This window comes from Astyanax mexicanus, chromosome 13 (genome assembly GCF_023375975.1).
Source record: "Astyanax mexicanus isolate ESR-SI-001 chromosome 13, AstMex3_surface, whole genome shotgun sequence".
NCBI lineage: Eukaryota > Metazoa > Chordata > Actinopteri > Characiformes > Acestrorhamphidae > Astyanax > Astyanax mexicanus.
Genome location: NC_064420.1, coordinates 135,001 through 161,323, shown reverse-complemented (window position 1 = coordinate 161,323; position 26,323 = coordinate 135,001). Strand labels below are relative to the sequence as shown.

The following is a 26,323-nucleotide window of genomic DNA, read 5'->3' as shown; positions in this document are numbered from 1 at the left end:
TGCCCGTCTGCAGCAGGTGAGTAATAGAGAGTCGAGGCCCTGCCTCAGGACACAGCGCCTCACTCTGCCTCACTCTGACTCAGTCCTGCAGCCGCAGGACGAGGTGAAACAGGTCAGACCTGTTCTGTTCCAGAAAGCAGTTTTATCTCTCATTAGAATGATTTTATTCACATATTCTCATCATCAGTCCCTCTGGATCAGGTGAGGAGAGACACACAGAGCTGAATCTCAGGGATGAAGGAATATGGAGGAGTTTTATCCTGTAGAATATTATATAATGTTTTATTCTCCATTAAATAAATAATCAGTATTTATTTTCTAAATCTTTCAGTAATGTGGAGAGATTTATTAGAGAACATGATTACAGGTTCTGAGGGTTTAGGGTTTAGACACATTAGTAGTTCCACATGTCCGACCGCCTGCTTGTTTCTTTACTCTTTATCTATTTTATCACATTCTCTGAGCATATAGGAGCAGTTTGTAGTTCTGTAGACTGTAGTCCTGTATCTGTCCAGTTCATCATTAAATCCTGACAGAATTCAGATACAACCAGATTCACCTAGAAAAGGTCATATTTGCACAGGATTGAGGTATTAGTGGTGAAGGTGCGAGTATGGTTTTGGTAATTGTGGTTTTGTGTTTATCACATGTAAAATTAACTCAGAGTGATGTTCAAAAGTCATGGTGTTCACTAGGAGCTCAGTGATCAGTAACAGCAATCCTAAAATAAAGAACTATTTAACTGAATTCAGTGTTTTTTGTTTGTTTTGTGTTTTAAAGAAAGAAAACAGTTGAATTATTATTGGCTGTTTAGTTCTACTGTGTGTAGAGAAATTAAAAATGGCGACATAAAAGAGAATTTTGACTAATTTTGGCACATTAACTCCATTAAATCACACAGGGAGGAAAATACAGTACAGGGAAATTGATGATACACATCCATTAAGACTAATTTACCCTCCTGGCATCTACAGCAGCATCTTCAGCTTCCAGCTTCATCACTATCATCACCATCATCATCATCAACCATCTTCTCCTGTCCTTCACTCCAGAACAGGCCCTGGAACAGATCCGACAGTTTTGGGCCATTTCACCGATTAATAACACCCCCAACACACACACACACATTATCAGTAAGTGCTGTGAAATTGAGCAGGCGAGGTTGTTCTGAGTGGGAGAAGCTGAGTCTGCAGTGGGATGTGATGTTAATCCCAGTTTCAGCCTGAAGTTATTAAACCCTGAATCTCCTCTCAGAGAAACCAGCGGATCTGCCTGTTTATTAACTGGAGAACCGGAGCAGCTCATTATCAGAATACTGCACTTTAATATTAAATTCACTCAAGATTCTTTTGACTATTCATTATATTTATAAGAAATCTAATTCTCCAAACTTAATCACTTTATATTTTTTATTTGTGTTTTAATTTGTGAATTTGTCCATCCTGTAATTTTTAGCATCATGACAGGGTGGACAATCAATTCTTGCAAAAATCAGCATTCAGTGAAAACATGGTTGATCTAGAGATGCGTATTTTAAATTGTTCATGATGACCTTGCTCTGTTTTAAGGACACATTTAGATTTTAAATTAATGATTTTGATTTCCTCAGATTTTCAGATTTCTATGTCAGTGTGGACAGCTTGAGCTTTATCTCAGCTATTTATTAAACAGTATGATGAATAATAAGTGAAAGGGGGATTGAGGGGATTCTGATAACAGTCATGTTGTACACAGTTTGTCGTTGCATTTAGCTCATAGCCAGTGGTTGTCTGGGGGCAACCTTTAGGGTGCACAGAGAATTATTAGACCTGTGCTGCCTGTGCTGCACATGCTGTAGATCAGCAGATCCTCACAGAGCCTGAAGCAAAAAGTATCAGAAGATCTGCTGGAGCATCACAACCCAACACCACCATCTACTGTACAACCCACAACCCTGCAGCTCTCCTATTAACAGGAGAAACAGAACAATATCCTACTGTATATAACCAGAGGAGGAGAGGAGGAGGAGGAGCAGTGGGAAAGAAAGAGGAGAGGAGCAGTGGGAAGGGAGGACGAGGAGAAGAGGCACAGTAAGAAAGGAGGAGAAGAAGAGGAGCAATAGGAAAGGAGGAGGAGGAGAAGCAGAAATAAAGGAGGAGATGTAGGAAGAGTGGAGGAGGAGGAGCAGTAATAAAGAAAGAAGAGTATAGGTGCAGTAGTAAAGAAGGAGAAGGAGAGGAGGAGTAGGAAAGGAGGTGGAGAAGTAGTAAACGTTTCTGGACGCTCCCATTATTTCCCCTACATAGTGCACTAGTACCGAGGGAGTGTGGAGCGGTTTGAGACGCACCCAGGTTAAACCGCACTGTATGTATTAAATACTCCAGGCCTGCGGGCGGCGCGGGGGCGCTAGAGTTCTCTGACGGGCTGCAGAGACTCGCTGAAGGAGCGCTGCGCCCTTTACCTGACTTATTTACCGGAGTTATTTACCTGTTTTCAGTCTTTATTTCTGCATTTATTAGTTTAAGACACGGAGTACAGGTGTAGTTTAACCTGCTCCGCCCGGGAGAGCGCAGTTACCGGATATTAACAGAAGCTAAACTACTTAACTAGCTAAGATGCTAACAGGCTAACTAGTGTACTAGCGTTAGCGTTAGCCACATTTAGCTAAATATAAACTCTCCTGTATCAGAACTGTAACAGTTATTAATGTTATTACAGCCTGCCGGGGTTATTAAACTGTATTAATTATATTAAAACGCTTATTTAGTGATTCCTCTTTAATCTACAGGTCTGAATCTGATCTGTGAGAAGGTTACTGCAGGAAAAAGACTTAGTTTAACTAAGTTTAGAGGAGTTAACTCCGATTCTCAGCTCTAATTCTCTGTTTTTATCACTATTTCTGCTCACTGAAGCACCTGGAGCACTAATGTTCACTACAGACCCGGGTTTACTGCAGTAAAGTCTGTCCTACAGATTAAATCCTGAAGATGGAAGCGAATGGAAAACCCTCCACAGCTCAGATCCTGCTTTTAGCCACCAGCTCTGCTCTCACTGCTGTACTTTACTCCATATACAAGAGGAAAGCAGGTCATGTTTCCAGATTAAAAGTGAGTAAACGCCTCGTTCCGGAGTTTTCAGATTGAGTTTAAAATAATAATACTTTATTAACATTATATTCTGTTTAAATGATTCTGCTTTAATCATCAGGAAGCAAAGAAAATCTCCCTGGATCAGGATCTGAAGAGCATTCTGGCTGAAGCTCCAGGGAAATGTATTCCTTATGCTGTTATTGAAGGTAAGAGAGAGAGGTTTCTGCTGATGTGAGATTAATAGGAGAGCGTGATTTGGCCCAAATAATATAATCACAATGATGATGATATTATTCTGTACAGTACGATACGCCACAACTCTTGCCGTAGCTGAATAATTTGAATAATAATTAGTGATGTAATGTTTTTTCCATTGTTTCAGGTGTTGTGCGATCGGTGAAGGAGAGCTTAAACAGTCAGTTTGTGGATAACTGTAAAGGCGTTATTGAGAGACTGACACTGAAAGAAAAGAAGATGGTATGGAATCGAACGACTCATCTCTGGTAAATAAAAAATAAGTTATTTAAACAAGCAGATGAATTGATATTAAAGGTGACATCACAATGGGACAGTGATTTAGCTTTGTTTTAAATCACTGGTTTACTTTATTTATGTTGTGTTTATTCAGGATATTTAATCATTTTTGTATCCCAATCCTCATGTAAAAGATATTCTTATTATTTAACAGTTCAGCCACTGTTTTATGATTTTTAGACAATATGACCTCAATAACAATAAGTTCCAATGAAAGGCCTATTCTATACGGTGTAAAATTGAATAATTGTATAATAAAATGATTATGATGTAAATTCATGTTTCTGTAACATGTTTTTAACGTCCTCAGGAACGACTGTGAGAAGGTTATCCACCAGCGCACCAACACCGTGCCCTTTGACCTGGCGTCTCACGATGACTGCATCGCTGCCGCCGTGCGCGTGATCCGCCCCCTGGACGCGGCCGAGTTGGATCTGGAGACGACCTACGAGAACTTCCACCCCACCGTTCAGTCGCTCAGCAGCGTCATCGGCCACTTCATCAGCGGCGAGCGGCCGCAGGGCGTTCACGAGACGGAGGAGATGCTGCGGCTCGGCGCCAGCGTGACCGGAGTCGGGGAGCTGGTGCTGGAGAACAGCCTGGTGCGGCTGCAGCCCCCCAAACAGGTACAACCCCCCCCTATGTTTACACGATTACATTTAATTTCAGGGTGCTCATCAGATGCACTTATCTAGAGCGACTTACAAACATGTCTGATAATGTTTATAAAGAAGAGTCAGAAGTGATTCAGGGAGATGTTCTGATCGGTCCCCAGAAAGAGAAGAGTAGGGATGTTTTTTGTCCATACTGGAATCTCTAAGGCTCTGTTCACATTATCAGGCTCAAATCTGATTTTTTGTTTAATGTGACTCAGATCTGTTTTTTAATGGTTTGTGTAAATGTGTGAAATCCAGTTTTTTTAAATCAGATTTTGAGTCACTTTCATATGTGGTCCTAACTCAGATATGTATCCGATCCACAGACATGCGACGTGAATGTGAACGGTCAAATCTGAATTCATGCGTCTTTTTGCTTTTACGCGTTAGCATCTCTTGGTGCAGCTGTGCAGCTATAGCTGCAAAAACAGCAAAAGCAAACCACCTGTCCTTTTTTGACCTCCTGGACCTGAGCATGAACTTCAGAGCAGCTGTTTCCTCCTCACTGCAGTGAAATGTTAGATGTAAGATACTTTCTAAAACATTTCTGAGTCATTGCTCCCTCTCTGGTTCGGGATCAGCTGTAGGAGTTTTAGTTGTTGATCAGATACAGATACAGTCAGTGTTTGTGATCACGCAGGGCCTGCGGTACTTCCTGAGCCGGCTGGATTACGAGGCGCTGGTGGGGAAGCAGGAGAGCGGCGTGGGGGTGTGGAGGGTCCTGACGCTGCTGGTGGGGTTGGCCGCCTGCACCACCCTGATCTACATCCTGTGGAAGCAGTACGTCTGGAGGAGGGAGCGGAGGAAGGAGCGCGGCGTGCTGGAGGAGTTTAAGGAGCAGCAGAGGAGGCGAATGCGGGAGCTGAACCTGGACGAGGACGCCGTGTCCCCCAGCACCTGCACTGTCTGTCTCGCTCGGGACAGGTCCTGCGTCTTCCTGGAGTGTGGACACGTCTGTTCCTGCGAGCCCTGCTACCGAGCTCTCCCACAGCCCAGGAAATGCCCCATATGTAGAGCAAACATCGACAGGATCGTCCCCCTGTACAACAGCTAACTGCGTCTCAGCCGTTAATAACAGATAGGAAATTAATGAATTATTATATAGATTATATATCCTGTCCCATGACTTTAGGCACTTAAGTGTATTTGTGTTGAAATTATGCTTCTTTTGTTTGGTGCTGGAACTTCAAGACCCCCATCCGAAACTTTTCTGTTTAAACATAATAAAGAGTTTATTATGGATAATATTTTACTGTATATTATAAAGAGTTTATTTGCAAAAACAGATTTGAAAAAAAATTAAAAGAAAAGTTGATTTATATACAGTAAAATTCTCTCTCTCAATCTGCCCACATCACACCCATGTCTTTATTAAAGTATCACAGATTTGTTGGGGGGGGGGGGGGGGGGGGGGGGGGTTAGGGTACAGTATGATGTTTGTTGGCTGAAATTGAACAAGAAGCAGAATTTGAGCACTAAACATGTTTTAGCTGATCAGTTAGACCTTCTACACCGGTGTTAAGCAGAAAACAGTTTTTTGTGTTTGCTTTATATTTTTTATGTTATTATGATACATTATATAATAAGTATATATTTATCTGGTTGTGACTGAGTGCCATAATCAGCCTGATCAAAGTGAACTTTCTTCAGGTTCTGAATTTAAGCCTTTATGATTTATTTACCTGTGGGGCTTTTCTATAGGCCTCTATTATATAATATACCAGTGTAGAGAAATAAACATGGTGGAAATATTTGAAGATCATAAATGAATGTATCGAGGTTTACTGTAGGCTCAGTTTATGTGCATATTCACCCTTTTATCTTTTTCACATGATTTAAATTGATGTGTATGCATTGCTTTGAAATATTTTATTTTCATAAAATAAAAGGTTTCAATAAAAGCATTTCCTCCCCAGAAACTGTAGATATTCGTATTATACAATATATTGTTTTCTAAACCAAAAATAAAAAGTTCTGGTTCTGAATGTGCGGCTGTTATTTTTATGCACTGCTGTTTTTGAATTCGATGAGTAGGATCCTCTTCTACTCTCTTCCTCACATTTTTTATTAAATTAATTATTTAATTATTATTATTAAAATAATAAAAAGTATGTGACTGTAGAACATATCACTTATTATGAACAAATAAAAAGATAAATGAAAATAAATACACTAAATTGATGACACATGACTATCACAGAAATGAGGAGCTGGAGTTTAAATATTGATTTGACCAGAAGAGGGCGCTCGCTATCTGTAATTGCACTGCAGGTGTATGCCTGGGATTACTCAATATGGAGCAAATCAGTTATAATTATATTTTTATGTCTTAAAAATGTTCTGTAATACACAAAACTGCCTTTGTGTACACACACACACACACACTACCAGAACAACAGCATCAGCTGGTTTATTCCCACCTGAAGCTGCTGCAGTGTAAAACAGTCCCTTCATGGAAATTACAGGAGATAAGAGATGATCACACAGGATCATCAACTTCCAGGAACAGACAGTACTTTCCATACAGATACTGAGTTACTGTGTTCATATACGAGGCCTACATTATATATCCAAATGTGCACTTTATTGTGGAGGTTCCATACTGAATAAATATATTTAAATTCTGGTGTTTTATTGTTCAGAACTTCTCTTCTCATCTACTGAACCTGGATCAAAGCCTATTGTTCAGTACAGAGAACGCTGAATAAAAACTCGACTCGACTGAAAGGGTTAAATAACTGCATTTCTGTAATCTAAACTGAAGTTAAGAATCTTATTTTGAACAAAAATAAAATAATGATTTAGTAAGTTATGTTTATCAGTATGTGGTAATAGTTATAGTTATTATAATGGGAGGAGTGCAGTATGTCAGTTATATAAAGATACGCGCAGCACACGAATCATAATCAGTTTAATAAAGCAGTAATACAGTGTAGAGATGTTTGTTATTGAGTGTGAGCTGATTATTATTGATTACTGATTATTTAAGGTGGGTGGCGCGCGCAGGGACTATAGTAGAGGTTAGAGCGCGGCGGAGGGAGCGATGTGAGGCGGAGGGAGTGATGTGTCCCGGCCTGTTTAGTCTCCTCCGCTTTTCCCGCGGTTTACAGCTTTATTCCCTCAGAGAAACTTTACACTATCCGAACCGGAGAACCGGGATAAACCGAGAGGAACCGGGAGAACCGAGAGGAATTAAGAGATACAGAAGAACCGAGTCCCCGAACCAAGGAGAACCCGGGTGGAACCCGTTGAGGAGACCCGCTGGTTTGAGGTTCTGATCCGGTAAAAGAGCGGAATCATGTCGGAGGTTCTGAAGTATGAGGAGAACCGGGCTCCGTACGGAACCGGCGGAGAGGAGCAGATCTCTCTGACCTGCCGCCTCCAGAACACCGGGAACTTCTACAGTCCCGCGCCCAACCAGCGGCCCCCCAAACTCGGCCAGATCGGGAGGAGTAAACGCGGTGAGCCTCTATTATACACACACCCAGCATTTATTAATTATTATTACAACAATAATAATACAGATTTACCCAATTACTACATTAATAACTCATAATCTCAGATAATACTGATTATACCTGATTATAAACTGAGTGTAGGTGTTTAACTGTAAACTGCAGGTTTACCTGGGTTAGGTAGGACAGGTTTACCTGTGCAGAATGCTGCAGGTATTTATCCCTAGTTAGGTTACCTAAGTAGTCAGCTAGCTTAGCTCACAATATGTTCTTATGGTTCTCTATGGGTTCTCATGATTTTGCCCTCAGGCAACAAAGACAATTTATTGCTACACCATCATTAGCTCCACATCTTTTATATATACATATATATATATATATATATATATATACACACAGTAGTGAGGAAGTGAGTTAGTGCTGTGATTTTTCTTTTTTTTCTGATATTACTGCCTGTGTGTTGAGCTTTATTGCACTGCATAACACACACACAGATCCCCAAACACCAGACACACCGGTGGAGATGGAGAGGATGGTGATGGTGGAGGGTTTACAGTGGGTTTATTGTAGGGCTGTAACAATTTCATTGTTGTCTAATCTTTAATTTACTCACTAAATATCAGCACTTTCCAGGTTTGAACATCATCCAGACATTTAAATCTTCTGTTCATCTGTTTTTCTGTTGTTTTTAGAGATGGAGGACACGGCAGAAATATTCGAATAATCGAAAAAATTATCAGTAGGCCTGTCATGATATGAGTTTTTTTGTGGACGATTTTTTAAATAAATAATTTATTATAATTAGTTTGGGAATTATATACGTATTTCTTCAACTACTTTAGTCCATACTGTGTTTATGTTATGGAGTCACAGGTACTGAAGCATGACTGGCTAAAATACCGTTCACTGTTTTATATGTGAACAAACATACAAACAAACACAATAGACAATATCACAATTATCAAAAAATGTTGAGGTCATATTCATTTATTGTACGATAAATCGATATTGCAGTTATTGTAACAGACCTAATTATCAGATTAGTCACCTACCAAAATAATCATTAGGTGCAGCCCTGGTTTATTGCCAGTCATGAGGAGCACCTGTCTCTCTCTATCTCTGTCTGTCTGTCTAACTGTAGGCCCACTGAACTAGTAAATGCAGGAGTGTTTTCTCCACAGTTTGAAACGTATACCTTTGACCCTCTTCTTCTTCTTCTCCTTTATCTCCTGCAGTTGTTCTAGAAGATGATCAGATTGATGAAGTTCTGCAGAACACAGGGGAGAAGTCTCCGGCGGAGGCGTGAGAGCTCAGGACGCTTTTCTTCTGGAGAGTCGGAAACACAAACGTGCTTCAGAAGCACCGCGGTTCCTCTCGATGTGAGGGTCACGTTCCACAGGAAAGCACACGCAGGAGATCATGGAGCAGGATTCCTGAACGGGGGAAAGACCGGCATCCGAAAGCTGATTTTATAAAAAAAAAATTCTTTCTGCTTGCTGGGCATGTTTTTATATCATATTTCATTTTTTCCTTCCTAAGCTGAGATCATTCTAATAGTGTTTAATTAGAGGTGGGTGACCCAGATCCAGAAAGTAAAAATCCATCCCAGGGTTTTTTTTACTTTCTGGGTCTTGGTTTTTCACTTCTGTATTTAATACTTGTGGATTTGATCTTTTAATAGTAAAAAAAAAAAAGGTACCATTTGTATTGTGAGGAATGCACTGAAATCGCAAGCACAAATCACAAGTCTACAGGTAACGTCACGTTTACTCGCACTGTTTTAACTCCGTCCTCCACAGGACTCTTGTGTTTTTCGGTATTTTGCAGCACTATAACGACTTTTTTGTGCACAGTAAGACTGAACAGTTTTGGTAACGTGTTTTTTATTTTTCCTTCTTCATTTTTGGAAATATGATCATTTCAGGTGCGTTGATTTTTTCCGCAGTGCTGGAAGGAGGTGCAAAAGTTTTTTACAGACTGAAACTGAAGCTGAAAGCCTGAACTTTTTTTTTAAAAATCTAACATTTTTTGATGTTGCTTATCAAAAATCGTATTTTGTTGTCATTGCTACAAACTGCCTGCTCAGCCGAATAGCGCTGAAATAGCTTATTTTTGTATGAGGGAGTGGTTTCCTGGGTCGTAGTCGTAGTCTGAGCACTTTTAAAAAACATGGCCGTCACTTTCTGCTGTAAAGGATATGATCACATTTGTGCCAAATATTGCAAAAGTATGCCAGTCAAGCTGTGTCTTCATGCTCTGCGTACTGTGAAATTCTGCAAGCCTGGCTTTCCTGTCCATTTTCAGGGCATTTATTTATGAATTTATTTAATAATTTATTTATTTATTAAAATGTTTTCTACCTGCTTTTGCATGAGACGGGCTGAAGTGCCTCCCTCTGTGGCAATGGAAACTGGTGTACTTTTACAGTAATTCTTTTTGTTGTTTGCAACTTTTGGAATGACAGACCTCAAACTATCTTGGATATTACATATATGATCAATGTTGCACTTATTTTCACTGTTGAACAGGGCTATACTGATAATGGGAAGTGTGACCATTAAAATGTGAATTAAACATCACAGTGGTTTTAGCATTGCTCTTTTTATCGCCCTCATTGCACGAGATTCTTGCACTGGTACCTGTCAGCCCCCACCAGAGCCCCGCCCTCTAGATCAGTTGAGGATTAGCCAGCAGACTTTGTCTGAGGGAGGGATCTGTAGCTAATCTCTGTGGCGAGTCAGCAGATGAGGGACATTCAAATAGTAAGTTTTTGCCTGAACTAGCTTGTTTGTGTTTTGCCGTTTAGCAGAAGCTAACACTAACGTGGCCAGCAATAACTTTTTTGCATAAAAGTGACAGAGCCCTAAAAGGCTCATGCTGACAGAGACTGAAACTGGTAAGAATGCTGGTAAAATACCGTTTTTATACAGATTTTTATACAGTTTACAGGTTTCTTAGATAGAGTTCAGCAGGATCTGTGGGGGATGCTGTACGAGGGGAACTGAAGGTGCTAAACTGTAGTTTTAGAGCAGGAGTGTAGTGTAGTGTAGTGCACCATGCTGAAGGAAAGTGTGTTTTTGTAAAGTGTGTGTTTGGTACCAAGTCCTGCCCCCACACCAGCACTTTCTGGATCACGCTCTTCTCCTGGAACTCCACGTTCCTCCGCGTGAGAGTCTTCAGAGAGAGTTTAGGAGGAGAGCGTGGGCCTGAGGAGAGGAGGAGGAGGATTCTTTCAGCAGAGGGATGTTAACTTCACTTTCAGAAGATCTGTGATCGTCTACAGGAACTCTCTCTACTCTACTGATTATAACTTCTAAACCAGCTATAGAGCTTTATTTTAAATAAGATAAACCATCATCAGACTCTTATTAACGACACTGATGATGATGATGATGATGATGATGATGATGATGAAGATGATGGAGTTTCAGCATCTGAACCTTCAGCAAGACTGAAAAATAAATCTTATAATTATCCAGGTTTACCTGAGAAATCACTGATCCTGAATCAGATACAGGTTCTGTATGATCACACAGAGACTCGCTTTTATTTACCTTTAATATTAATAATATCATACAGTCACAGGTCTGGACACACCTTCTCATACAATGTAGTGTACGTGTGTGTGAGTGAGGGTGTATGTGAGTTTGTGTGTGTGTGTGTGTATTTGTCTGTGTATATGTGAGTGTTTATGAGTGTGTGTATGAGTGTTTATGTTGATGTGTATATGTTTTTGTGAGTGAGTGTGCGTGTGTGTTTGAGTGTTTATATGTGTGTATACGAGTGTGTGTGTGTGTGTGTGTGTGTGTGTGTGTGTGTGTGTGTGTGAGCTGCTTATTCCCTTTGCTCTGTAGTGATGAAAGTGAGTTTTGCTGCCATGGCAACAGATGCTCCCTGTGTAGCCTGGAAGCGTGCAGCACCGACTACTACCCCCCCTCCACCCAACACACACACACACACACACACACACACACATACTCGCGCTAAGTATCAAAGCAGTGCTCTCAATTATTCAGCATTAGCGCTGCTGAGTGTTTGGGTCTGAATGCTGGAGCTGTGGAGGGTCTCTCCAGCAGCGTCTCGTGGTGTTAAGGGGTGGTTGACGGGGTTGTTCGGGTCTTTTGTTGCACCTGGTGTTTGGGTGTTTACAGTAGATCACTCAATCTACTCAGTTTTGAACATCTCTGCTGGATTTGCTCAGTCAGTTTTATGAGGTAGAGTCTCCTTGTCTCTTCTTGTCTCTTAAAGTGTTTGAGAGCATCAGTTAAAGTAAAGTAGTGAAGAGGTAGAGTTACAGGTATACAGTGAATAGTGAATATTTGAGTAATGTTCGAATCCAGATTATGAGAAGAAACAACTACTCAACTAAATAAAGAAAAAAATACTTTAAGAAGAAAATAAAGATCAATCTGAAAAGAAGAATTTCAAGAACTTTGAAAGTATCATCAAGCACAGTCACCACAAAGACCATTAAAATCATTATAATGATGGAACTGGTACTCATCAGGACCGCCCCAGGAAAGGAAGAGTGAGAGTTTCCTCTGTTGTACAGGATAAGTTTATCAGAGTTTCCAGCCTCAGAAACCACAAGTTAACAAACAGCTCCTCAGATAAGAGTATCTAAATACTTCACAGAGTATTTTAGTTTGTTTAACACTGTTTTTAAGTTACTACATGATTCATTATGTGTTCCTTCATAATCTGATAGATCACTTTACTATTCATTTACTATGTAGAGAAAAAATGTTACGCTACTTATTTTTGCAAAAAAATGAACCAACCAATGTAGAGTTTTCTCTGGATCAGACGGGTGCTGAGTTCATATAGAAGCTGCTGATGAAGCGGAGGGCCACTCATCAGGTTCCTGAAGGGTTTTCTCATTTCTCAGGGGAGGATTTCAACCATTTCCTCCAGTAACTCAGGAAAACGAGGATTAGGGATTAGTTTGTTTAGTACTCGACTCTTTCCCCAAACTGCCCAAAATCTCAGTTACCTGAACTTCCATTCATTTTCTGCATGGAACCCTCCACTACGGTCTCCTTCTTCTCCAGAACCATCTTCACCCCGTCTGAAGCAACAAAACTAAATAAATAAAACAAAAGTCCTACGGTGGTTTCCATGGCAACATCCGAACCATGAAAGGAAGCTGTCCTACTTCTACCGGCGATGGAGCCGAGAGTAGGAGGCTCTTCAGCTCGGCCGGTTCCCGACCATCAGAGATTCATCATGAAGCTTTTAAATCAGCGTTAGAACCGATAAGAGCGCGGTAATGAGCGAGACGTCCGGATCAGATCTGATCTCCACCTACAGAGCAGCTCAGAGAGAACATCTCACAGGGGTTCCCCCTGAAACTGCAGTCAGGTGTATAAATCAGTGTGAAGATCACTCAGTACAGGAGGGGTTGGTGTCACACCGCCAGAAGTGCAGGGCGATTAATATTAATATCAGTATTAGTGTGATTTCCTTGTGTGAGCAGTAGAGTGATTTACATTTACAATCACTGTGTAACAGTGGTGGAATTTGGTGGAATAACTCTTATGGTTTTTAATCACAGTTTTTTTCATGCATCTTGGCATCATGTTCTCCTCCACCAGTCTTACACACTGCTTTTGGGTAACACAAATCCAAGCAGTTCAGTTTGATGGTTTGATGGTTTGTGATCATCAATCTTCCTCTTGATTATATGCCAGAGGTTTTTAATTTGACAAAATCGAGATTTTTTTTTTCCCAGATCTGTATGTTTTTACTGTATGTTTCTTTAAGGGGTTTGTTCACTGCTTTTGGTTGCAGAGTTACGACAGATTGTAAACTGTCAGAACTAGATCTCCAGCAGAAACGCTGAGGCTGAACCTGTTGTAGAACAGAGTCGTTTCCCTCAACCGCTGTAGATTCCCTCTCTCAGTATAAAAATAACAATAGATAAAAGTATATTTTAAAAGATGTGAGGCTGATTTCTGCTGGATTTCCCACCGGCGTGTTTAAGACAAAAGCTCTGCTGAGCTAAATATAGATCTCTGTCTCCAGGTAGCTCTGAAAACTGATAGAACTACATAAACCATCTCAACACCATCAACCATCGACACCATCACGCCACTGTGTGTTTACATATTCCTTTTAAGAGAATTTGAGAGAATCTTCTTATTAAAGCGTTGGGGGAGTAATTTAACGAGAGGAAGCCTGTGGTCCAACCTCTTAAAAAAGCCTCTGAACTGAACTACTGAATAATAAATACCTGTATAGAGTCATTTACCAGGAAGAGTTTTAATTAGGTTTCATCAGAGAGAAGTTTATCATCACTCAACTCCTCTCTATTCCTCTTTCTCTCTCTCTCTCACTCTCTCTCTATTTCTCTGTATTTAATGGAAAATGACAAACACCTTAAACTCCATCAGTTTTGATCTACTGTAATCGTCTCTTTTAAAGAGCAGGAGATGCTCTGAGGAGGAGATTGATATTAATGTAGTTTGATATGAGTCGCGCCTGCAGCTTAATTAGCCTCTCAATTATTCAGGTATGCTAATGAATCCGGCTAATGAGGCTGTTAGATTATTAAAGTTACTTTATCGAAAATTGTTTAAAAAATCTGCTTTATAAAGTATTATAAGGGAATGTATGAAACAGAACGGCTCTTAATTGGCTTCAGGAAGACGTTTGTAGAAACAGCAGAGCCGGAAAAATGAGCCTGAAACTGAACTCATTACGGCTCTCGCTGCAGAGCCCCCATATAAGATCCTCCACCCACACCTGATCCTCCAGAACCTCCACCCACACCTGATCCTCCAGAACCTCCACCCACACCTGATCCTCCAGAACCTCCACCCACACCTGATCCTCCAGAACCTCCACCCACAGCTGATCCTCCACCCACAGCTGATCCTCCAGAACCTCCACCCACAGCTGATCCTCCACCCACAGCTGATCCTCCAGAACCTCCACCCACAGCTGATCCTCCAGAACCTCCACCCACAGCTGATCCTCCAGAACCTCCACCCACAGCTGATCCTCCAGAACCTCCACCCACAGCTGATCCTCCCTCCAGATCCTCCACCCACAGCTGATCCTCCACCCTCAGCTGATCCTCCAGAACCTCCAGAGCTTTCAGCCCTTTCTCTGCTCTTCTACCGTTTTAAGAGTAATGAAGCTCAGGAACAGCTGATACTGAAGCAGAAAGAGAAGAAGAAGAGCTGCTCAGATCTACAGATTTCTGTTACACCAGAACACTGATATTATTATAAATTATTCTCTCATCATCAAAATATACATGCACCAATAAATAATCAACAGACAGGAATACAACTTGGTGGGTAGTCGTGGCTCAGAATGGCAGTGGGTCACTTTTGTCTTGGTGGAGACGACCACTGTTGTCAGTGCCAAAATCAACGGTGTCAGTTATCATTACCGTCACTCTTCATTACAGGAACAATATTATGGTGGGGTGTTTGGTTGGTGGGGTATATGTATATTTGTGTGGTGGAGTGTTTTAGTGTTTGTGTGTTTTGGTGTTTGTGTTTAAGTGTTTGTTTGTTTTGTGTGTTTTGGTGCTTGTGTGTTTTGGTGTTTGTGTGTTTTGGTGTTTGTGTGTTTTAGTGTTTGTTTGTTTTGTGTGTTTTTAGTGTTTGTGTGTTTTAGTGTTTGTTTGTTTTGTGTGTTTTTAGTGTTTGTGTGTTTTAGTGTTTGTTTGTTTTGTGTGTTTTGGTGCTTGTGTGTTTTGGTGTTTGTGTGTTTTGGTGTTTGTGTGTTTTAGTGTTTGTTTGTTTTGTGTGTTTTGGTGTTTGTGTGTTTTAGTGTTTGTTTGTTTTGTGTGTTTTTAGTGTTTGTGTGTTTTAGTGTTTGTTTGTTTTGTGTGTTTTGGTGCTTGTGTGTTTTGGTGTTTGTGTGTTTTGGTGTTTGTGTGTTTTAGTGTTTGTTTGTTTTGTGTGGTTTGGTGTTTGTGTGTTTTAGTGTTTGTTTGGTTTGTGTGTTTTTAGTGTTTGTGTGTTTTAGTGTTTGTTTGTTTGTTTTGTGTGTTTTGGTGCTTGTGTGTTTTGGTGCTTGTGTGTTTTAGTGTTTGTATGGTGAGGTGTTTTTAGTGTTTGTATGGTGTGGTGTTTTTAGTGTTTAGTGTATGTGTGGTGGGTGTTTGGTTGGTGGGGTATATGTATATTTGTGTGGTGGAGTGTTTTGGTGTTTGTGTGTTTTGGTGTTTGTGTGTTTTGGTGTTTGTGTGTTTTAGTGTTTGTTTGTTTTGTGTGTTTTTAGTGTTTGTGTGTTTTAGTGTTTGTTTGTTTTGTGTGTTTTGGTGCTTGTGTGTTTTGGTGTTTGTGTGTTTTGGTGTTTGTGTGTTTTAGTGTTTGTTTGTTTTGTGTGTTTTGGTGTTTGTGTGTTTTAGTGTTTGTTTGTTTTGTGTGTTTTTAGTGTTTGTGTATTTTGGTGTTTGTGTGTTTTAGTGTTTGTTTGTTTTGTGTGTTTTGGTGTTTGTGTGTTTTAGTGTTTGTTTTGTGTGTTTTGGTGTTTGTATGGTGAGGTGTTTTTAGTGTTTGTGTGTTTAGTGTATGTGTGGTGGGTGTTTGGTTGGTGGGGTATATGTATATTTGTGTGGTGGAGTGTTTTGGTGTTTGTATGGTGAGGTGATCTGTGTTTATATGGTAGTTGAAATGAATCACTTTGTTGTGAAACGTTTACTTGGTTTTCTGAAGTTTCGCTGCCAGAGGAGACTCCTCAGCTTCACACCCGTCACTATTAGCAGAAGCTGACAGACACTGTGTGTGTGTGTGTGTGTGTGTGTGTGTGTGTGTGTGTGTGTGTGTGTGTGTGTGTGTGTGTGTGTGTGTGTGTGTCAGTGCTTGGTGACGAGTGCACGGCGTGGTACCCGTATGCATGGGGCGGTGATGGCAGGGCTGTTGCCAGGCAACCATCCCATCCTCTCAGCTCCTCTCGGCTCGTCTCTTGGCTGGAAAGTTGAAGTTGAGTTTATTTTTGTAGGAAAATGTTCTGCAGGTTTCAGCTTCCTACACGAGGCCCCGACACCAGGAGCAGCACCGCCCCCAACACCGTCCTGAAGCTCCGCCTCCATCCAGCTACAATTTACATCCACAAACCATCTCATCTAAAGGTGCTTTTATAACTGACCTGATCACTCCTGACTTTCAGACTTTTCAGTTTTTGGTCTGAAACCAAAACTTCTGGTGTAAAAGATTCTCAATATGGATCTACTGAATCCAGTCTAAATGCAATTTTCTAGACAATTCAGATTTTATTCAGACCAATTACAGAAGGTTGAGTCAGGCCATCATCATCCATTAAACAATAGAATTAGAATTAGAACAATAAAAGAAAATTAAGTTGTTTTGTGCAGAAATCTGATCTCAGAATTTGATGCAACATCTGGAAAGGCATCTTGCTAAACTGACAATTTTCTACAACCAATCAGTGTCGAGTATGGGTGTGACGAGATCCAAAACAGCACAACTGAACAGGGACCCAAAACAAACACTTGTCTGATCATTTTGGGCATTTGAGAGATTAGCTCACAGGTTGCCAGGTCTGCATAGAACCCTGAAGGCGAGAAGGGGCTGCCAGATGAATACAGAACTCTTACTGGTTGTAAGGTCTGAAGAGACTGATGTGAGATCATACAGGAGGGAAGACGTTGTTTAGAGGGGTTTATAGTAAAACCAGCTGCAGTTCTTATAAACTGTTGTGTATTTTACTGCCTATAATAAATAATATATAATTCATAATAAGAGTAAACAAGATAATTATTGACATCGATTACAAGGATAGATTTCTAAAATAGACTTTATTATTGTAATCAGCAGACTGCATATCATTTTAAATGTACTGCACAGTCCTGCAATAACACAATAGCGCTGTTGAATTAATAATAGTCTATCAAATGTCCTGCAGCTCGCGCTTTCCTCAACAGCTTTCCTCCGTCCTGCAGATCTGAACCCGCAGCAGCAGCAGCAGCGATACTCGATCCTCCGGCACTGCGGCAGCAAAACCCACAGGAATCATCTGAGCGTCGGTCATCATTAATTTACAGCCATTACCTTCCAGCCTCCAGCAGGTCCGACCGCCCGGCTGCCGTTTCCTCCAGGGAACAAAACCAAGACGCCGCCTGTATCCAGCCCAGGAGACAACCGCAGATTAATCTACAGGTCTAAATGGTAGATAACGGGTATTTGTTATGTAAAAAAACAATAATTGTTATTTTGGTTCTATATGATATGCACAGATTGACTGGCCACAATATTCTGAGCACCTCCTTGTTTATATACACTCATTATATATTTTTCTGCTCTACTGATGTATAAATAAATGGTACAGAAACGACTGCTGGGATACAGGGGTTGCAGAATGAAACTAAAACACCTGGTTTTAGAGCACAATAATTGATTGTGGTGACGGACAGTTCTGGTGGAAACAGGAGAGTTGAGGTGTACATTGAATTCTGCGTGATTTGATCAGCCGTTGTTTTATGTTTTTTGGATACAATCCGGGTTAGCACCCGAACATCCCTTTCAGACAGCTTCCTCTTACAGCGTCCACAGTTAATCCTGTTGGATGTGGTTGGTTCTTCTTGGTGGTCTTCTTTATTTCAGGAAAGCATTTATAATGAGTTGAGTTGTTGGATAAAGTGTGTTTTGGAGCATTTTACAGGGAAGTGTACAATTCAGGACCGAGGATGAAAACAACCAAATAATTGGTTCTCAGCCTTGTCCCTGGAGAACTTGTGCATCAGATATTTTAGGTACTGTAGCAGCAACATGAAGTCCAGAGCGCAGAGTTTTGCTGCAGCAGTATGATAATGTAAATTAGGAGCAGTAATAAGATGAAGTGTCTCAGTGAGGTACAGATACAGAATCAATATGAGAAAACTTCAACTTCAGGGAAAGGCTATTTAGAGATTTATCACTGTGGACAGTTGCTTAGAAACACAATTGCAGCTTCAGCATCACAATCAGTAAAATATAGCATGTTTTAGTTGAACTCCAGTGGAATCCTTCTGTAGAACCCTTTGTTTGCAGCCAAGTAAAAAGAGTGTTGGATTAAAGTGATTGGAAGCAAGAAAAATCCAAAGTCTGCAGAGAAGTGGCCTTTTAAGGACCCATGTTCTTAACCCGGTTTCAGTGGTTTTTGATCCCAGAAATCGGCACCTTCTGATCCTCTACTGATGACTGATTATATCAGTTGTGTTGAACAGGAAAAGCATCGGCACATGGAAGGGTTAATGGGTTCTCCAGGATCAGGGTTGGGACCTACAGTTCTAGACAGCTCTAGGCTCAGAGCTTTCCCTCTTCTGTCTCATGAGCTCCTTTTCCTCAGCCTTCAGATGTACCTCAAATCACTGCAAGGACCCTTCTACTAAAGAGACGAGACATTTTAGTGGACTCCAGGTGATCATCTTACCTAAAGCAGGGAGTGCAGGGAAGTGGGCTTTTCAGGACCAAGGATGGAAACCACTAGACCAGCGGTTCTCAACCCTCATCCAGCAGTTCCTGCATTCAACATTTAATACTTCAACCTTCTAGTTAAGACTGATTATAAGTGTGTTGAGGAAAGGAAATATAAGAGGCATATGAAAGGGCCAGAAGAGTCTCCAGGACCAAGGTTGGGACCTACTGTTCTGGAGAGCTCCAGATCAGGAGTGGAGATTTCCCTCTTCTGCTTCATGAGCTTCCTTTTTTTCTTGGCATTGGCTCGATCTTCCATAAGCCTGAATTATCTCAAATGTTTAATATCTTGATTAAACAAGGTAGACAAAGCAACACAACATTCAGGAGTAGCTCAAACACTGCAAATGTCCTTTTACCATAAAACCCTCTTCTCTCAGAGCAGTGAATGATATTTCTGATCTGTGCAGCTGAGAGAGAAGGATTTTGGAACTAGTTGTTTGGGGAACATGCTGAGATTTGCAGAGAACTGGACATTTTAGAAATCATCAATTAGAAATTCCTTAAAAACTATACTGAAGATACTGTTGTATTTTGAGTGAATAATCAACTCTAATGTTTGCTCTCTAGAATAAAAAGAAAAAATATAGAGGAGGAAAAACAACATTCAGATGATCTTTTTTACTGAAGAGTTTCATACAGAAGCAGAATCGATATGTAGAGACTTTAACTTCATGCAGGCTCAGGTTATTCAGAGCACATCGGACAGTTGCCTAGAAACACAATCACAGCCTCAGCATCATGATAGTGAACTCTCTCTCTGCTTTAGAGCGTTCTGCACGTCTCGGCCGGGGAGAGAGACGTTCCGCTGATCTCAGGCAGCAGGACGTTTAGGTTGGAGTGAAGGTCAGGTCCTCCGCTGCTGCAGGACACGTTTATAATATAATATTAAATCCTCAGGTACGCGAGATAAAGACCTGCGAGCGACTCGCCCACGACAAATCTCATTACCAGCAGATTACCGAGCGTGAAAAGAGAGGTTTCCTCTCGGCCTTAATTACAGCCGAGGAGCGGATGTCATGCCGCCGTTGCTATGGTGACCTTTCCTCTTAGCCAATCCCTGAGGATCCTCCGGGTTCAAATTGAAAAGAGAGCCCAATTATACACGGCTGTCAGATACAGGTGGGGGGGTGATGGGGGGGGTGATGCTCATTTGGACACATTCCTGTGAGGCTGTTCATCTAATTAGACCTCGCTCTGCTTTATGCTAATGATCTAACGCAAGGTCATTCACTCAGCAGTATCATTCAGCCAATCAGATCAGTGCATCCCACACAGTAATGAAGTTTATATATATATATATATATATACAGCTCTGGAAAAAATAGGAGACCACTTTAGAACTGATCAGTTTCTTTATATTTTGTATCTTTTTTTCTTAATGAAGAGGAAGATGGATGATCACAAGCCATCAAACCAAACTGAACTGCTTGAAAGTTATCCAAAAGCAGTGTGTAAGACTGGTGGAGGAGAACATGATGCCAAGATGCATACAATTAAAACTGTGATTAAAAACCAACCAGGGTTATTCCACCAAATATTGATTATTTCTGAACTCTTAAAACTTTATGAATATGAACTTGTTTTCTTTGCATTATTTGAGGTCTGAAAGTTCTGCATCTTTTTTGTTATTTCAGACATTTGATGAGCTATTTTTTGTTGGTTTGTCAATTAAAATCTTAACAAAATACAAATAAGTTTGTGGTTGTAAGGTGAAAAAGTGTAAAAAAGTTTAAGGGGTGTGAAGACTTTTGCAAAAGCTGCTGTAGTTTCCAGAAGGGTTTATTTGTATTCCTGATTCTCAGTGCCAGAACTCGGGGTGGGGGGGTTTGAGGGGATCAGAGGTTTGACCTCTCAGTCACCTTGACTCTGATTGGTTAATTATGCCCGCAGGTGGGTCAGGGCTGTTCAGACTCTTTTCTCAGGATAATGATGAATTATTTCAGACCTGAGAGACGAGGAGTTTCTTTCTCCTCTGGACCAAAATCTCTAGAGAATCACTGGAGAATTTTAGTGGAGAGTTTATTTGGGCTTTTTAGAGTTTAGTAACTGTAGAATTTATTCATATTTCTAGATTTTCTTCAGCAGTTGTAGATACAATAGTACCAATTTATCAATTATCTATTGAGATTATTTAGTGTGTGTAGAGTTTCTTTAGTGCCTGTTGTAGAGTTGTAGAGTATTTTTCAGGCTTTTCAGAGTTTAATTAGTGATTTTTTTCAGCAATCTTTTATTAGCAATTTACAGAATCTGATTATGCTTTTGCTCTTGCAGCATCAGAGTAACAGAGTGAAGATCTGAACTCAAATCATCTTTTTTTAACTCTTCTATCTGATTTACTTTGTGTTTTGGATCATTTTCTTCTTGCTTGACTGAATGTGTCTCCAGTATTTCCCATGATGCTCCCTCCACCATGCTTCACAGTTGGGGTAATGTATTGTGTTGGTGTGCAGTTTTCTTTTTTCATTTAAACATGGAATTGTGCATTTATACAAAACTGTTCCACACTTTCAATTAGGTTTATTTCGGCTTAGTAGAGTTACTGCAGTGAGTATAGGGTTTAGAATTTAGGTTTTAGTTTCTTTTTTTATTTTTATCAGCAGATTTATGGTTTTAGTAGCAATTCAGAGAATTTGATTGTGCATTCATTGTGAAGTTTTATCAGAGACTGTACTGTTCGATTAGGTTTTGTAGAATCGTGATTATACAGTTTTATCAGTAAATATAGAGTTTTAAACTAATATCTCACATCTAAACTATATTAAATTTAACAGCATATTTTACCTGCAGATTTTAGATTAATGTATTTTAATAAATAGTTTATTATGTGTTGTTTTGAATGCAGTTCTTCAGTTGGTTGTTGTTCTTTATTAAGGAGTGAGTTTCAGATCAGGACGAGTGTAAATTGAATTCTCGGCGTGACGGAGATCTGAGACTGGTGCGAGAGCTCCGTCACGGCTGGTTAAAGGTGATTGGTTTGAGAGTCGGTGGCTCAGTAAAGGTCTGTATGATGTTTTATGCAGTCAGATTTACCCTGATAAATAAATGTTTAACGTTTTTATCTCCTGTTTCTGTTGGAGATGTTTTGAGGAATTTCTCAGTGTTTCTGTTCCCATAGAAACTAAAGTTCCTCCCTCACTAAACCACAGCACATTGTTTTATTGAATAACACCAGAAAATGACTGTTTTCTCCTGTAAACCAGAGTTAAAATAGACCTGACCTGCTGCGTCACGTTTCTCATCAGATCATATCGATGCCACGCGTCTCTGATCCAGTCGGAGAGAAAATGGTCTGATTGGTTTTCAGCGTGAGAAGCTTTTCCAGAAATATGAGAAACATGTGCTCTTATATAACACCGGAACTTTTTTATGTGCCCACCAGAAGGAGGTGGTTTCTTGCTGGTTCTCGAGGGGTTTGTTTATGGTGAGAATTTGACCCAAACTCGATCCAAACCAACTATCAAGATGTATTTATGTCAACTGAGCGTGATTTAAATAAATGACTCTTATAGTCAGTATTTATTTATAAACCACTCTTAAGGGTTTCTCCACCTGTAGGCCGTGGACCATGACTGGGTTGTGGAGAAATCTCTTGTGTTCTTCTGAGTTAAAATTATTAGGACCCAGAATTTGGTTACTGCATTTGCCGCATGCAGATAATCAGATAAGCAGTGATGGAGAAGTTTCTTAAACAAAGAAAGAAAGAAAAAGACAAAAAAAAGAAAATATCTGCAAGAACAAACCAAACATCAAATAATTTAAACCAGTATTTGTTAAATATCCCACTTTCCAAATTTGATGATTGCTATACATTCGTGTATATCATAATGTTTTGTGGAGGTGACGGCAGAGTGTAAATCGAGTAGCTACTCCCATCTGAGTCGTCTGATTTCTTATGCTGTGTTAACTGATCCTCTAGAAAAAATAACTTTATTCTTTCTTCCCTCATTCTGTGGGAATATATCATAAATATATAAATATATATATATATCAAAAATACATTTTAATAAACTGATTCAAACCAGAGCAAAAGAAATTATTGGTGTTTGAACAAGAGACACTCAGACCAGCTCTTACAGCTTCTTACCAGGACATCCCTGTGTTCCTGAAGATCATCTCTGTATTAATGAGAATTGATTCTCTCTCTCTCTCTCTCTCTTAATTATGGGTTTAGCTCTGAGAAAATCATCCAGCTCTTTGATTTCCACTTCCAGCCTGAGGTCAGTGCTCCTCCTCGCTGCTGATTGGTGGAGAATCAGTGGAGGTGTGTCTGTGGTGTGAATATTCAGGGTGACCTGTGAGTAAATGAGGTGTTGGGTGGAGTTGGATGCAGATCAGGTGGATGTTTAATAGAAACACTGAAGGGTTGTGAAGGTCGAGGTGTGGGTGGTGTTCTGTCTCCTCCGCTGCTTCGTTTTGTTATGTAGTGTTATAGAGACTTTATAACAGAGTTCCTCCACCCCAGCCGAGCTTCAAACCTGCTGAAACCCTGCTCTCCCTGCTCTCCTCGCTCTCCTCGCTCTCCTCGCTCTGATAGTTTATAAAGTGCGGTGCAGCATCTGCTGGTTACTAAAAGAATTGCTTTTGGCTTCCAGTAAAAAAACAGAGTGAAGAGATTAACCTGAAACACCTCCCTCAACTTCCCTCTACTTCCCTCAACTTCCCCCAACTTCCCTCTACTTCCCCCAACTTCCCTCTACTTCCCTCAACTTCCCTCTACCTCCTTCAACTTCCCTCAACTTCCATCTACTTCCTTCAACTTCCCTCAACTTCCCTCTACCTCCTTCAACTTCCCTCAACTTCCCTCTACCTCCTTCAACTTCCCTCTACTTCCCTCAACTTCCCTCTACCTCCTTCAACTTCCCTCAACTTCCCTCTACCTCCTTCAACTTCCCTCTACTTCCCTCAACTTCCCTCTACTTCCCCCAACTTCCCTCTACTTCCCTCAACTTCCCTCTACCTCCTTCAACTTCCCTCAACTTCCCTCTACCTCCTTCAACTTCCCTCTACTTCCCTCAAATTCCCTCAACTTCCCTCTACTTCCCTCAACTTCCCTCAACTTCCCTCTACCTCCTTCAACTTCCCTCAAGTTCCCTCTACCTCCCTCAACTTCCATCTACTTCCCCCAACTTCCCTCTACTTCCCTCAACTTCCCTCTACCTCCTTCAACTTCCCTCAACTTTCCTCTACCTCCTTCAACTTCCCTCAACTTCCCTCTACCTCCTTCAACTTCCCTCTACTTCCCTCAAATTCCCTCTACTTCCCTCAACTTCCCTCTACTTCCCTCTACTTCCCTCTACTTCCCCAAACTTCCCTCAACTTCCCTCTACTTCTATTGTTGTTTTATTGTATAAACTATAGACAACATTTCTCCCAAATTCGAGCAAAATATTGAACAAAAAATCAGATCTGAGTCACTTCAGTCTGATAATGTGAACGTATCTCAGAGTTTTATAAATCACTAAAATACAGCGATTCCACGTCCCTGTCGTCTCTCAGAGTTAATAATAATCCAGTATTGTTCCTCTAAATCAACTAAAAAAAACACAAACAGACTGAGTTTCTGAGCAGCAAGACTTTATTACATGCAGTTACACTCCATCACTCCATCACTGCATCACTGCATCACTGCATCACTCCATCACTCCATCACTGCATCACTCCATCACTGCATCACTCCATCACTGCATCACTCCATCACTCCATCACTGCATCACTCAATCACTGCATCACTCCATCACTCCATCACTGCATCACTCAATCACTGAATCACGGCATCACTCCATCACTGCATTACTCCATCACTCCATTACTCCATCACTCCATCACTCCATCACTGCATCACTCCATCACTGCATCACGGCATCACTGCATCACTCCATCACTCCATCACTGCACCAGCGGCACGAGGGCACGAGAGTTCACACTTTACAACACAGATGACCTCAGAAACGCGGAGAATTCGGCGGCGACATTCACGAGCGAATAATTTGACCACCAGCGGCCCCTCTCCCAGAACCAGAGACCAGAACCAGAACCAGAGACCAGAACCAGAGACCTGAACCAGAGACCAGAACCAGAGACCAGAACCAGAGACCAGAACCAGAGACCAGAACCAGAGGTGAGAGAAGCTCCTCCATGCGGAACTCATGCATCTCTACAGACACATCACCACCATGCTGAACCCAAAACAGAGAGATACCTGAGATAAAACACAAACAAACAAACAAACAAACATCCTGTGATAAACATAAAACCAGCAGATTAAAAAACTCTACATTTACACACTTTTATATTAAAGTTTATTTCTGCCCCTGAAAAAAAAACAACTCAAACATGTAAAAACTCATAAATATTCTACAATAACTGTCTCACATTCTCACAATCTCACAATGAGACACTATCTCACACTTATGACCTCATCATTGTGAGAAACTCTCTAGTTTGTTTTTTATTTTTATTTATTTGTTTATTTTATTATGGGATAGCGCTTATTATTCAATATAAACAATATAATGGAAATGAGTCAGAGTTGGTCCTGGAAGGTCATTTCCATCTGTAGCTCATAAAGTTGCATATTTAATACTTTATAATACAGGATAGTATTAAATAATGAGATAGTATCTCAAAATTGCACAATTCTCTCTCAGTGATAATTATACCATAATGTAATTTTATTATACACATAACTCTAATCTCATGCTCACATCTCATATATGTGTATAGTCATATATATGACTCATCATATGAGATAGAACTATGAGATAGAAGAAAGAACTTTCTTATTACATTTACAAGATACTGCCTTTTACTGACTATACTGTAATAATGAGATAATATCTCATGCTACATAAACGTTAATGTCTTCACATTTTATCAGTTTTGAGAATCTTACACTAATAAGATATCTTACTGTTATATTGCCATAATGAGACACTATCTCAATCATAACTCAGATATCTCAATCTTAGCTCACATCTCAGATACACATCTCAGGTACGATCACTCAATTAATATTTAATAACTATCTCACAATTATCAAATTCCATGTCTTGATATCTTATACTGTAATAATATGATACTATCTCATAATTATTACAAGATACTATCTTTTTATTCACAAATTTCAGAATTCAGTCATTTGTATTTTGTGTAGTGCAGCTTTTGATTATGGG

The 26,323-nt window shown here is 40.4% G+C and overlaps 2 protein-coding genes across 2 annotated transcripts; both read left to right on the top strand.

The window, feature by feature from the left end:
* Positions 1-2,376: 2,376 nt before the first annotated feature.
* On the top strand, positions 2,377-6,243 carry mul1b (mitochondrial E3 ubiquitin protein ligase 1b). Its single transcript, XM_007240949.4, has 5 exons — positions 2,377-3,086; positions 3,187-3,274; positions 3,451-3,571; positions 3,913-4,228; positions 4,899-6,243. The coding sequence occupies exons 1-5, from the start codon at positions 2,967-2,969 to the stop codon at positions 5,310-5,312; spliced, it is 1,059 nt and encodes a 352-aa protein (XP_007241011.3). The 5' UTR covers positions 2,377-2,966; the 3' UTR covers positions 5,313-6,243.
* A 1,048-nt stretch (positions 6,244-7,291) lies between these two features.
* Positions 7,292-10,292, top strand: camk2n1b (calcium/calmodulin-dependent protein kinase II inhibitor 1b). Its single transcript, XM_022676993.2, has 2 exons — positions 7,292-7,719; positions 8,949-10,292. Exons 1-2 carry the CDS (start codon positions 7,557-7,559, stop codon positions 9,017-9,019), a joined length of 234 nt encoding a protein of 77 aa, XP_022532714.1. The 5' UTR covers positions 7,292-7,556; the 3' UTR covers positions 9,020-10,292.
* Positions 10,293-26,323: the final 16,031 nt, after the last annotated feature.